Below are 12,702 nucleotides of genomic sequence, written 5' to 3'. Positions count from 1 at the left end.
GCTCTGATTTGTCCAAATAGGGTCACATGCCCTCACCTGAACCACTTAGTAGGCCAGAGCAGTGAAATAAGCAGATGACAAGGCCTGAACTACCTGCCCACGTTTGGAGCTGGGAGTAGAATTGATCTACCTCAGTGGTTCTCAAGTGGGGTGATCTTGCCCCCCTAGAGGACATTCAGCAATGCCTGTAGACAATTTTGGTTGTTACGACTGAAGGAGAAGAATGTTACTGGCATCTAGTGGATAGAGGCCAGAGATGCTGCTAAATATCCTACAGTGCACAGGACAGCTCCCTACAACAAAGAATTATCTGGCTCAACATGTCAATAGTGTCATGGTTGAGAAACCATGGTCTATCTGAACCACATGGAACCACGGGATAGAGGGGGTTTCCCAGAGGAAAAATCAGGGTGCCAATTCCAAAAGAAGGGACCCAATTAAAGCAACAAATATCCACTATACCCTCCATCTGAAAACAAATCCTCCATGCCAAATCATCCATGATTCTCTTCTAAACTCTCTCTCTTCTCTTTACAAAATTTTCTGAAAAAGTAGTTGACCTTAGCTGTCTCAATCATTTCATTCATTCATTCAACAAATAATTATGTAAATCTTTTTGTCTGCTAAGCAATGTTTTAGTTCAGGGGATATAGCAGTGACAAACAGACATGTCCTCATGTAGCTTTTATTCTAGTGAGGAAACAGAGACAATAAGCAGATCGCCAGATGGTAATAAAATGAAAAATTCTAAGTATAGTTTTTTAAATTATACTAAGCAGAGAAAGAGGAAAGGAAGTTCTGAATGGATGTGCAATTGTAAATAGTGGCCAAGGAAGGCTTTGTTGAGAAGGTCACATTTGAGCAAAAAAACTCAAGGAGATGAGGAGGTAGCCATGCAGATAGATGTCTGGTTAGAAATTATTCCAGGCAAAAGGAACATTAGGGGAGAAAAGAAAAAGGGAGATTATGCCTGCTGTGTTTGGAGAAATAACTAGTTTGCATGCTTATCATAAAATCTAGTAGAAAGCAGGAAATAATGATGCTGGAGAAAGAGAGGAGAATTTCTGGAGTGATGTCCTTGAGCAAGTGAGAACAGATCAAATCTAATGCACTAGTGGGGAGGTTAGCTTTAGATAAGGATGTGAACAGTATAACCTTACTAACAGGAGATCAGGAAGCTATATAGGCCAGATACAGATATTTGGGTGAAGTGATGAGAGAAGCTTGTGGAAATTCTCTTTGATTGCTTCTATCTTCTCTGAAAACAGAAGCAAAGTTATAAACAGAGATTAAGAATGATGGAGGAGATGTCAGAGTTCAATGTCAAAATAAAAAAACATGAAATAGTCAGGAGAATGAGAAAGTAAACGGACTAGGCAAATATAGTAGGAATACTAGGCAGCATTACAATGGTCCATTTGAAATGAGTCGTCATTAAAGTAAGACTTGTCATCTTGGATATGTGTTTTTCTCCAGCCACATTCAGTTTAATGGGGTACGGGAGCAAAATTATGGAGAATTGAATCTAACCAGGATTGTTGTTTGTCTAATGAGTATGATAAAGTGAGAAAAGGTCAAGGAAGCTGAGATTGTAAGCAAGATAGCGATTATAATGATGGACCATGGAATTTAACCTGGTACGGATGGAAGTGAGGACAGTAAGGGGGTTTGAGACTGAAAGATAGTGGTAAGATCAATGGATTGTAGGTACTGAGAGATTCAAAGATTACTGGAGCCAGGGTACTAGAGGTGAACTAGAAGAATAAGATTGTGGTTGGACAGTAGATGGTCGAAGTTATGCAGGGGTTGCAGTTATTAATGAGGACAAGATCTAAGATATGGCCATAGGCAGAAGTGGCAGAGTAGAGTGAAAGACAAGATCATTGGCAGAGAAGATCAAGGCGCTGAAGGGCCAGGTATTTGAAAATTGGAAAATTTGAATGTGAATATCGAATCAATGAGGCCTATGATAGGACTAACAGTAGAGAAGGTTGCTAGAAGCTAGAACCTTTCAAGGAATGTGGGGAGAAAGCAGATGCTAGGAGATTAGTGCAAAAAGCAGTGATAATGAGCAGTGTTTTCTGATAGCATGTGATGTAAGGCTGGGGAATTGAATCTTTTACTCCCTTTTCCTCAGCCTACTATGATCTGGCTTCTTCCATTGCTCTGTTGAGAATAATTTGAAAGGGTGACATCAGATCCTTGAGAGAATATTGGATGTATTAAGAAGGAGGTGTGATAAGTGATATGATCAAAGTAGATACTTTTTGCAATAGAGTCTTGGGAGAGGGCCTAATGGAAATTAATGGAAAATAAGAAACATACCTGGCCTTTGGGACCTGCCAAAGTATCTTTCTCAACTAGTAAGGGTAAGAGCTGAGATTTGAGTAAGAGGGACAAATGAAGTAAGACACTATTCTGGAATGTTTGTGTGAGCTACGTGATATAGGTTTGCTGGACTGTGTAGGTTGGTCTCCATTAGTGAAGCTGCACTGAGTAGAGAATGCTAGTTTTCCACCCTGAGTGTCTACTCCACCATGAATCATAGCTATGCATGGAGGAGAAAAGAGCTAACATAGCGACTAAAATATCTGCTACAATATCTTTCCAACCCTCATCCTACTCCCCTCTCTATAGCATTTGATATTTGGAATTACTCCACCTCCAAACAACTCATTCCAATGCTTGCTTTAGAAACAACTGACTCTTGTTTCTATTAATTTTTAAATCTAAGGTTCTTATCTTAGGGGCCACAGACCTCCAAAGGTTCATGGCTGGAATCAAATTTCAACATAACTGGTTTCCTGTGAAATCCTATGTACTTTATTTTATGCATTAAAAAACTAATTCTGAGGGGCCGGCCCAGGGGTGTTGTGGTTAAGTTCATGCACTCTGTTTCGGTGGCCTGGGGTTTGGGGGTTCAGATCCCAGGTGCAGACCTACATACCACTCACCAAGCTATGCTGTGGTGGCGTCCCACATACAAAATAGAGGAAGATTGGTCAGATGTTAGCTCAGCAACAATCTTCCTCAAGCAAAAAGAGGAAGATTGGCAACATATAATAGCTCAGGGCCAATCTTCCTCACTCAAAAGAAAAAAAATTAATTCTGAGAAGGGGTCCCATAGGCTTGATCAAACAGGCAAAAGGGTCCATGATACACAAGAATATTAAAAACCTCTGCATGGAAGTGATTCATCCATTTCCATCCTGATCTTCCTATTGTTTATTCTACATGTTCTCCCTTCATAGTTGCATCAGCTCCTGAGATTTTGACTCTCTTCCACCTATTTCCTTTTCAAAAGGCCTCTTGTCGGGTATTTCTGGAAGTCCAGCTTCATAATCAACAAACTGCCCATATTTCCAACCTTTTCCAAGAACATTCCCATACCTCCTGGTCCTCATTAAACTCTATCTGTGCCATGCCCAAGTCTTTCTTGGTTAAAAAACAAAAAAAAAACAACCCCAAAACCTTTGGCACTCTCCTTTGATCAAGCTACCCTCTCGCTCCCATGTTAGTTTCCCGTTGCTGCTGTAACAAATTACCTTGTAGCTTAAAATCACAAAGATTTATTCTTTTATAATTCTAGAGGTCAGAAGTCCAAAATGAGTCTTACCTGGCTAAAACCAAGGTTTTAGCAGGACTGGTTCCTTCTGAAAGCTTCAGGGTGAATTTGTTCCTTGCCTCTTCCGGCTTCTAGAAGCGGCTGTCATTCCTTGGCTTATGGCAGCATCACTCCATTCTCTGCTTCAGTCATCACCTTCTCCCACTCTGATCTACTGCCTTCCTCTTATAAGGACCCCATTATAATCATTATAAGCAATGATTACATTGCTCACCCAGATAATCCAGGAAAATCTCCCATCTCAAGATTCTTAATTTAATCACATCTGCAAAATCCCTCTTGCCACGTAAGATGACATAATCACAGATTCTGGGGATTAGGATGTGAACATCGTTGGGGGACCGTTATTTAGCCTACCACACACACTCTTTTCTCTTACCCTTGAATTCTTAACTCCCTGTTCCAAACTTGTCCCTGCCCTATATTCCTTATTTCAATAAACAGTACCATCATTCAAATGAATCCTATTCAGGGGCTAACCACTGAATCCTCTTTTTCTCACCACTAACTTTAAGAAAGGAAGTAACCCAAATCCAATGCATGAGCAAATTCTGTTCCTTCCATCTCCAATAGCTTTCTTAATTGTCCACCTTATCCCCAGTCAAGGTCACCCTCAAATCTCACATGGATGATGGCAAAAGCCTCCTTCCTGGTCTCCCCCATATACTATTGCCTTATTCCAATTCAGTCTCCATACTATAGACAGAATTATATTTTTTAAATGCAAATTTAAGCCACTAACCTAAAAAAATCTTTCAATGGTTTGGTATATCTCAGTTCTGCATAAAATAATCAGTTCTTCATATTCCTTGTCCACCGTACATGTTGCCTGCGACTGTCGTTTCAACACAGAGAGCAGGCATTTCATTAGGTAACCTACCCACGCGGAATCTTGCAAAGGGGAAAAGTCAGGCAGAGGTGTACGGAAGCGGAGCTGCGAGAATCCACCGCCTTTGTCCGCAACTGCCCATCCTCACACGCAAAATACATCAAGGAGCTGAAGCATTGCCAGATTTTACTCCGGTACCTGGGTCCCTAAGTTCTCTGGAAGCGACACTCGTTAGAAACTATGCAAATTGGGAGTAAACAAGACCTCGCCCATTAAGGGGAAGCTGTGGTCAAAAAACTTTTTTTCCCCGGAACCCGGCCGCACTTCTCACACCCCGGGCACGGAGCCTTGGCGTGTGGTCTCTCTTCGCTGCGCTTTCCCCTCACTTGATTTTCTTCGAGATCGCATCTGGTTCCTGGAGGTGCTTGGGGAGCATGGGAGCCTCCACTGCGAGGAGCCCGGAGCCTCTCTGGCCGCTGGCGCCCGCTCTCTCCTGCTCCGGAGGAGCTCTCCTGGCGGTTCTGGTGCTGCTCGCTCTGCCAGCGGCCTGGGGTGAGACGCGGCGCTGGCGTGGGAAGCGGCCCCAGCGGGCGGGGCAGCAGGGGCGCAGCGGGCACGCGCCCCGCTGGGCGCTCTGGTCCTGAGGTATCGTTTTCAGTGGGCTAAGCGTGTGAGAAGGCAGGTGAGCTCTGGGATCCCCTCTGTGTACCCGGACCGTCTTTGCCTCTGGGTAAGAGTTGAGTTCCCCTCTGTAGGGGCTTATGTTGTGCCCAGCGCAGAGGAGGGCGCAGATGCTAAACAGATGCTGCACGAAATTCCTTGCCTTTTGATAGTCACAAATGCATAGGGTGGGGTTGATCATAGTGAAAGAAAGGTGATTTGACAATTTGACAAACCTAGGTTCTAATCTTAGCAACTTCTTAACTTAATAACGGGAAAGTTATTGCACCTAAGTCTGTTTCCTCATCTGTAAAATGGGAATGCATTGCTACCTAAATGGCATAGAGCATGTCAAGGGTCTAACACAGTGCCTGTCACTTAACCAATTTCTATCCCCCAACCATTACACTTTGTTCACGAGGGTGTTTGGACAAGCAGTCCTGGGGGTGCAATTATTACCTTAAAACTGCCCTGCATTGGGCTATATTCACCCCACTCACAGCCTAAACCACCATCACCATCAACACGCACTTATTGAATGTCTACATTAAGACATATCCCATGCCAGGCACTTAAGGTAGAAGAGCAAGCCAAGCTCCAGAACCCTCAGTGTAACTAGTTGCAGGTAGAAGTGACTGTACAGATGTTTACATATTGTCGCATTTTAATCATAGTGTTTAGGACACAATAAAGGCTATTATGTAAATTTTGAGCCACATCATCCCTTCCTTCCTCTTAACTTCAAATAGGTAAACATCTTCAATTAGAACCCTTCTCTTCTTATTTTTGACCTTGCTTAGACTCACTGGCTACCTCTCAGTTGAAGTGGCAGTCTTGATTATCTTTGTCCAGCCTCTTCTTGACAACTGAGTTTGCTCTTTGCTGTCACTAGACATTTTTCATTCATTATTTGATGGTGCCTTCTCTTTCAAGAGAGTAAGGAAAAAGGAAAACCACACAAAAGTTTCCACAAAAGTTGTTATGCATATTTTATCTCGTTAGACATCAGAAAGTAACCTATCAGGTGAAGAAATGTGATAAAACCTGAAGTTTTATTTTCAAAAGAGAAGTATGCCAAGTAAGCAATCTATTGTCAATGCTTAGAAATTTTTGTGGACCTTGTGAGTAGCTGGCCTCCTTCTCACTGGAATGTTGTTATAGTTTGCCCATGTTTGTTCAGTTACTGTTATAGAACAATCTCAGACACTATTAATTGTAAAAAAATATTTACTAAGGTTATCACAATAACCTCTTAGGGTGAAACAGCCTAAACTAAACTATCTAGTAATTTACTTGCCAAAGTAATTTAGGTAAAGAAAATGCTGATGGAATGCCAACAGTGTGCATAGCACTTTAAAGTCTAAAAGAAGTATAAGAGGTCTCTCTATGCCCCCAAGGTGTATGCATATAGAAGTAGGGTGGCGGAGGTTACGAAATCTCCTTAATTAGGAGGCCAGGGTTCTGGGTTTTCCAGCCTCTGCTACTTACTAACTGGGGATCGTGGACCCAGCAAGTCAATTAACATCCCTAACTTTCAGTGTCCACGTGTATAAAATGAATATAATTGACATCTGCTATCTGAGAGGGTTAATGGGAAAATCATATGAGGCAGTGTATGTGACAGTGTTTTGTAACCTGGAAATCCCCACACAGATCCTAGGAACTATGACTAGGAAGTCACAAAAGAGAGCCTAAAGGCCACAGGATGACTGAAATGGGAGACATCTCAGCTCCAATGATCAGAAAGGCTTAGTGGAAGGGGCATGGCTTTAGCAGCACTTAAGGAGTGAATCCGAAAAATGGTTGTACAGGATGATTCACAGGGATATTTATTTTATATAAAAATTAGCACACTAATTAAGTATTATTACGACAGTGTTTAATATAAGGTAGACTCTGGCGCCCTCACCGGGTCCTCAGGTCAGATCTTAACTGTGTTACCCTGCATGTAGAGATGCAAGGTAGAAAGGAGGGGGGTTCTGGTTTGCTTTCTGTGCTTTGTAACATATTTCAGTTTATATATGCTCAGATAGTAGATTTATCGTTTATATTACCTTGTTCATCTAATATAACCTTCACAATTGGACAAGTAACTTCAAAACTTTCCTGCATAGAAGCACTGAGTGAAGATAATTCTAATAAGGCCAACTCAAGCAAACAAGAAAATGGCATAGCTGACAATCCCCCCACTCCCACCCCCATACAGACACACGAACACTTTGTCAGAGACATTAAGAGGAAGAAACACTGTCACAACTGACCAAAGTTGACAACAACAAAAAATCTAGAAAGTATGAAGAAACTAGTTGAAATACAACTTTACATCCACCATTGTCAACAGAGAAACTCATTGTGTCTATATTTTGTCCCTTTAGATGTTAGATAATGATCATATGAAGTCATCATGATTAGCAAAGCATTTAAAATGTTTATTTAATCTGTATCATATTTCTTTAGATTTCTATTTGTATATAATATATAATATTAGTATACATGTATAACTTATAAATATAAAAATTAAATATATTTAATATATAATATATAACATATAATTATGTTATATTTCTGTTATATAACATGATATTTTATACACATAAATTATTTTATATTTATATTATAAAACATATAACGTTATGTTATATTTATGTTGTTATATAACATATATAATTACATTGTATAATTATATATAATGGCTTTAAGCTATATAATATATAATTATAATATATAATATTAAGTTGATATAGTTTATATATAATAGGTATTATAATACATACAATTATATATTATATAATATACCAAATATAATATATAATCTATTAACATATTTTAAAATATATAAACATATTTAAATATAAAATTGTTGCAAGTGCATGCTCTTTTTTTCTTTAACTGATAGAGGTGCTTAAGCAAAACATTTGCAGGTCCCTTCATTAAATAGTAGAATATGCAGGTTGGGGAGCAGAGTGTATTCCATGTTGAGAGCTCACATTTGAACAGACATGGAAGAAATAATGAGTAAATTGTGCTTATAGCACAGAATAAATCAACCTGCCTTGAATGGAAGTTTCAAATCAGGAGAATTTGAAATTAGACTGTGTCATCCAAGACACAAACCGCAATGAGATGACAGTATACACCCACTGGAATGGCTAAAATTTTAAAAACAGCATTCCAAGTGTTGACAATAAAGTGAAGTAACTGGAATTATCATACATTACTCATTGGTAAAATGATACAACCACTTTGGAAAACAGTTTGGCAGTTCCTTAAAAAGTTAAACACACATGTATCATATGACTAAGTGTTTTACTCCTAGGTATTTACTCAAGAGAAATGAAAGCACAAAGACTTGTACGTGAATTTTCTCAGCAGCTTTATTTGTAATAGCCAACAACTGGAAAAAATTCAAATGGTCTTCAACAGCTCAATGGATAAACTAAATTAAGGTATATTGTATAACTGAATATTACTCAGCAAAGAAACCCCACAATTTTTTATATATGCAACAATCTGGATGAATCTCAAAATAATTATGCTGTGTAAAAGCTAGACAAAAAAAAAATACAAAATGAATGATTCAGTTTTTATGAAATTCTAGAAAGTCAAATCAATCTATAGTAAGAGGAAGCAGGTCAGAGGTTGCCTAAAGAAGGAGGTAGAGGGATGGATTACAAAGGAACATGAGGAAACTGTAGGGGCGTAATGGAAATGTTTGTTGTCTTGACTGTGGTGATGGTTTCATGGTGCATACATATGTCAAATAAGTCATCTAATTGTACACTTTAAATACTTTTAAAATTATTTATGTAATATATCTTAATAAAGCTATACAAAAAATTTTTTTAACTATGGTAGATCTTGAGTTTGTAGAGTTCATATTAATCTATTTATATTAATTAATTAATATTATTATATATTAATTATCAATTATCTAATTAATAATCTTAACAATTTAATTATATAATGATAAAATTATTAAATAATAATAAAATAAAAAATATTAAATAATTATTAATTAATTAATATAATATATATTAATAATATATAATATAATGTATTTAATAATATATTAATATAATATAATTTGAGGGATTGGTAATGAAGGAGGAAAAGGAAACTAGATCAAGCTTTCTCTGGTGAAGGTTCATATATTCCTTTTTATTTGGGCTGTTATCCAAATTTGTATTTTTATTATTGCATATACTATTCCAAGAACTCAGGTAAGAATGTTAGGTCATTAAAGGAAAGAAATACCATTCCAAGAATAGTTCATTCATTTGCTTTGTCACTTTAGATCTCTTTCCATCCTCTCCTTGTCAGCTTTTCTGTGACTTTCAGCCTCTCCTAGTAAAACTTTTGGCACCAGAAGCTCCACTTGGAATCTGCTCCCTTGCCCAACGTCAATGGATGAGACAAACATCCAAATTATATTTATCCCACATATTAACCACAGAAAAGATGAAGGCATAACATTTGAAATCACAGGAGTTGTTGTTTACTTGGTAGTCTTTTACTCTTTATCACAGTGGTTCTCAAAGTGCTGTTATCCATCAAAATCACCTGTGAGACTTTTTAAAAATATAGATTCCTGGGCTGTAACCCCCCGAATCAGAGTTTTCGAGAATATAGCCTGGACTCTTGATTTTTTTTTTTTAAGTTTTTTTAGGCAATTCATCATTCATTTGTTCATTCCAACAAATATGCACTGAATGATTATAATTGAGGGCTAAGCACCTGGACTAGGTATTAATTTAAAGGAATAAAAATAGCAGGGTCTCTTGCCCTCATATAATGCATGTCTAATATCTCTTGAGAGAAATAGATATTTTTAAAAGCACAGAAATAAATATAGGGGCCAGCCCGGTGGCGTAGCCCAGGGTTTGTAGGTTCGGGTCCCAGGTGTGCACCGACACAGTGCTTGTCAAGCTATGCTGTGGTGGTGTCCCATATAAAGTGGAGGAAGATGGGCAGGGGTGTTAGCCCAGGGCCAATCTAAATTTGCTAATCTTCTAGCAAAAAGAGGAGGGTTGTCAATGGATGTTAGCTCAGGGCTGGTCTCCGTCACAAAAAAAAAAAAGCACACAAATATGAAAAGTACAATGTATAATAAGTGATGTAAAAGGAAAAGTAAAGAGTTTGATTAGAAATTATTATGGGATGGGGTAGACGGAAGTAGTTTAGATTCAAAATCCCTGAGAAGGTCAGGGAAGGCTTCAATAAGGAAATGGCATTTTAGCAGCGACCTAGAAGAGTGGAAGTTAGAGTGAAGATAAAAGCATATCACACAGAAGGAATATCAGAGACAGGAGAAAGAACATATGTCTTAAACTTAAAGAAGGGGAAAGGGCTACAGGACAGTGAGAGGACAGAGTGGCACAAGTTGAGGCAAGAATTATAGGCAAGGGCACCCTTGCTTAACAACGGTTGGTTTAATAAAGAAAATGTGTAGTAATAGATATAAGGCCATCTAATAATATTAGGGAAAAATAAGTAAGAAATATGAGCCTTCTTGGACCACCATCCTTTGCTTAAGTAAAGAGCACAGAATAAGTCCCCTAATTCTGATTAAAGCCACTGAATAGGAAAGAAGCAACTTAGCAACCATCCAGGCCTAATGACTAGTTGGGTCCACTTCCTTCAGGATTTCTCATATTGGCCAGTGGGAATGGTAGAGCTCATGCGTTGCAGAGATTAAATCCCAGGCTGAATCTGGAACACACTCATTCAGGAGAGCTTTTGAGATCACTGGACACTGAGGTCCTCCAGCGTTTTCCCAATAAAATAGGCTCATGCCAAACTAACTCTACACACTTTAACAGAAAATAAACTTGTAATTATTGTAATTTACTTGCCAAAGTAATTTTTTTCTTTTGTGAGGAGATCAGCCCTGTGCTAACATCCGCCAATCCTCCTCTTTTTTTGCCGAGGAAGACGGCCCTGGGCTAACATCCATGCCCATCCTCCTCCACTTTATATGGGTCGCCGCCACAGCATGGCTCGCCAAAGCAGTGCGTCGGTGCGCGCCCGGGATCCGAACCAGCGAACCCCGGGCCGCCGCAGCAGAGCGCGCGCACCCAACCGCCTGCGCCACCAGGCCGGCCCCTTGCCAAAGTAATTTAGGTAAAGAAAATGCTGATGGAATGCCAACAGTGTGCACAGCACTTTAGAGTCTAAAAGAAGTATAAGAGAGACCTATGCCCCCAAAGGGTATGCATATAGAAGTAGGGTGGTGGGGCTTACAAAATCTCCTTAATTAGGAGGTCAGGGTTTTGGGTTTCTTGCCTCCGCTACTTACTAACTGGGGGTTGTGGACCCAGCAAGTCAATTAACATCCCTAACTTTCAGTATCCATGTGTATAAAATGAACATAATTGACATCTGCTATCTGAGAGGGTTATTGTGAAAAACAGATGCAGCTGTGTACGTGACAGTGTTTCGTAACCAGGAAATCCCCAGGCAAATGCAAGAATCCATGACTAGGAAGTCACAAAAGAGAGCCTAAAGGCCACAGGATGACTGAAAAGGGAGATATCTCAGCTCCAATGATCAGAAAAGGCTGAGTGGAATGGGCATGGCTTTATGTTTTACGACATATTTCAGTTTACATATGCTCGGATGAGTAGATTTATGGTTTACATTACCTAGTTTTATCTAACAAACTTCATGCTTGGACAAGTAACTCAAAACCTTCCTGTCTAGAAACACTGAGTGAAGATAATTCCAATAAGGCCAACTCAAGCAAACAAGAAAATGGCATAGCTGACAATCGCCCCCACCCCCACCCCTACCCCCACACAGACACACGAACACTTTGTCAGAGACATTAGGAGGAAGTCAGTTTAATCACAACTGACCAAAGTTGACAACAACAAAAAATCTAGAAAGTATCAAGAAACTAGTTGAAATATAGCTTTACATCCACCATTGTCAACAGAGAAACTCATTGTGTCTATATTTTGTCCCGTTTGATAATAACCATATGAAGCATCATGATTAGCAAAGCATTTAAAATGTTTATTTCATCTGTATCATATTTCTTTAAATTTCTATTTATATATAATATATAATATTAGTATACATATATAATTTATAAATATAAAATTATTAAGTATAAATACTTATATTTAATATTTAATATACATAATATAAAATTTAATAAACTGAGACCCTAAGGGCGCTGTGAACTGAGTAAGTTTGGGAACCTCTATCATAATGAATTAAAAATGAAAACTATATATGGTCCACACAAAAGAAACAATATACATGTTCAGACAGAACAGATGAATATAAAAGGATGGAAAACACACCATACAAAAACAAACCAAAAGAAAGCTGATTTGGCAAATGTGGCATTATGACAATCTTTATCTTGAAATTATCATTGCATGTGTATATTTAACATAATTATTGATATGTGGAGGAGTAAATCTATAATGTTATGATTTGTTTTCTATTTTTTATTTTATTTTTTCACACTTTTTTTTTTTGGTGAGGAAATTGTCCCTGTGCTAACATCTGTGCCAGTCTTCCTCTAATTTGTATGTAGGACCCCACCACAGCATGGCTTGACAAGCAGTGTGTAGGTAGG

At 38.6% G+C, this 12,702-nt stretch overlaps 1 protein-coding gene across 1 annotated transcript in view; it reads left to right on the top strand.

The window, feature by feature from the left end:
* Positions 1-4,759: 4,759 nt before the first annotated feature.
* CR1 (complement C3b/C4b receptor 1 (Knops blood group)) overlaps positions 4,760-12,702 on the top strand; it is a 105,753-nt gene continuing 97,810 nt past the window's right edge. Inside the window, exon 1 of the mRNA XM_087439670.1 lies at positions 4,760-5,006. Within this exon, the coding sequence (XP_087295796.1) occupies positions 4,889-5,006 (118 nt within the window). The 5' untranslated portion in view covers positions 4,760-4,888. The remainder of the gene's footprint in view (positions 5,007-12,702) is intronic.

This window comes from Ceratotherium simum, chromosome 2, assembly GCF_057802395.1.
Source record: "Ceratotherium simum simum isolate JZ-2026a chromosome 2, ASM5780239v1, whole genome shotgun sequence".
NCBI classification, from domain to species: domain Eukaryota; kingdom Metazoa; phylum Chordata; class Mammalia; order Perissodactyla; family Rhinocerotidae; genus Ceratotherium; species Ceratotherium simum.
Note: the sequence above shows the minus strand (reverse complement) of the source record. Positions and strands in the feature narration are given on the sequence as shown.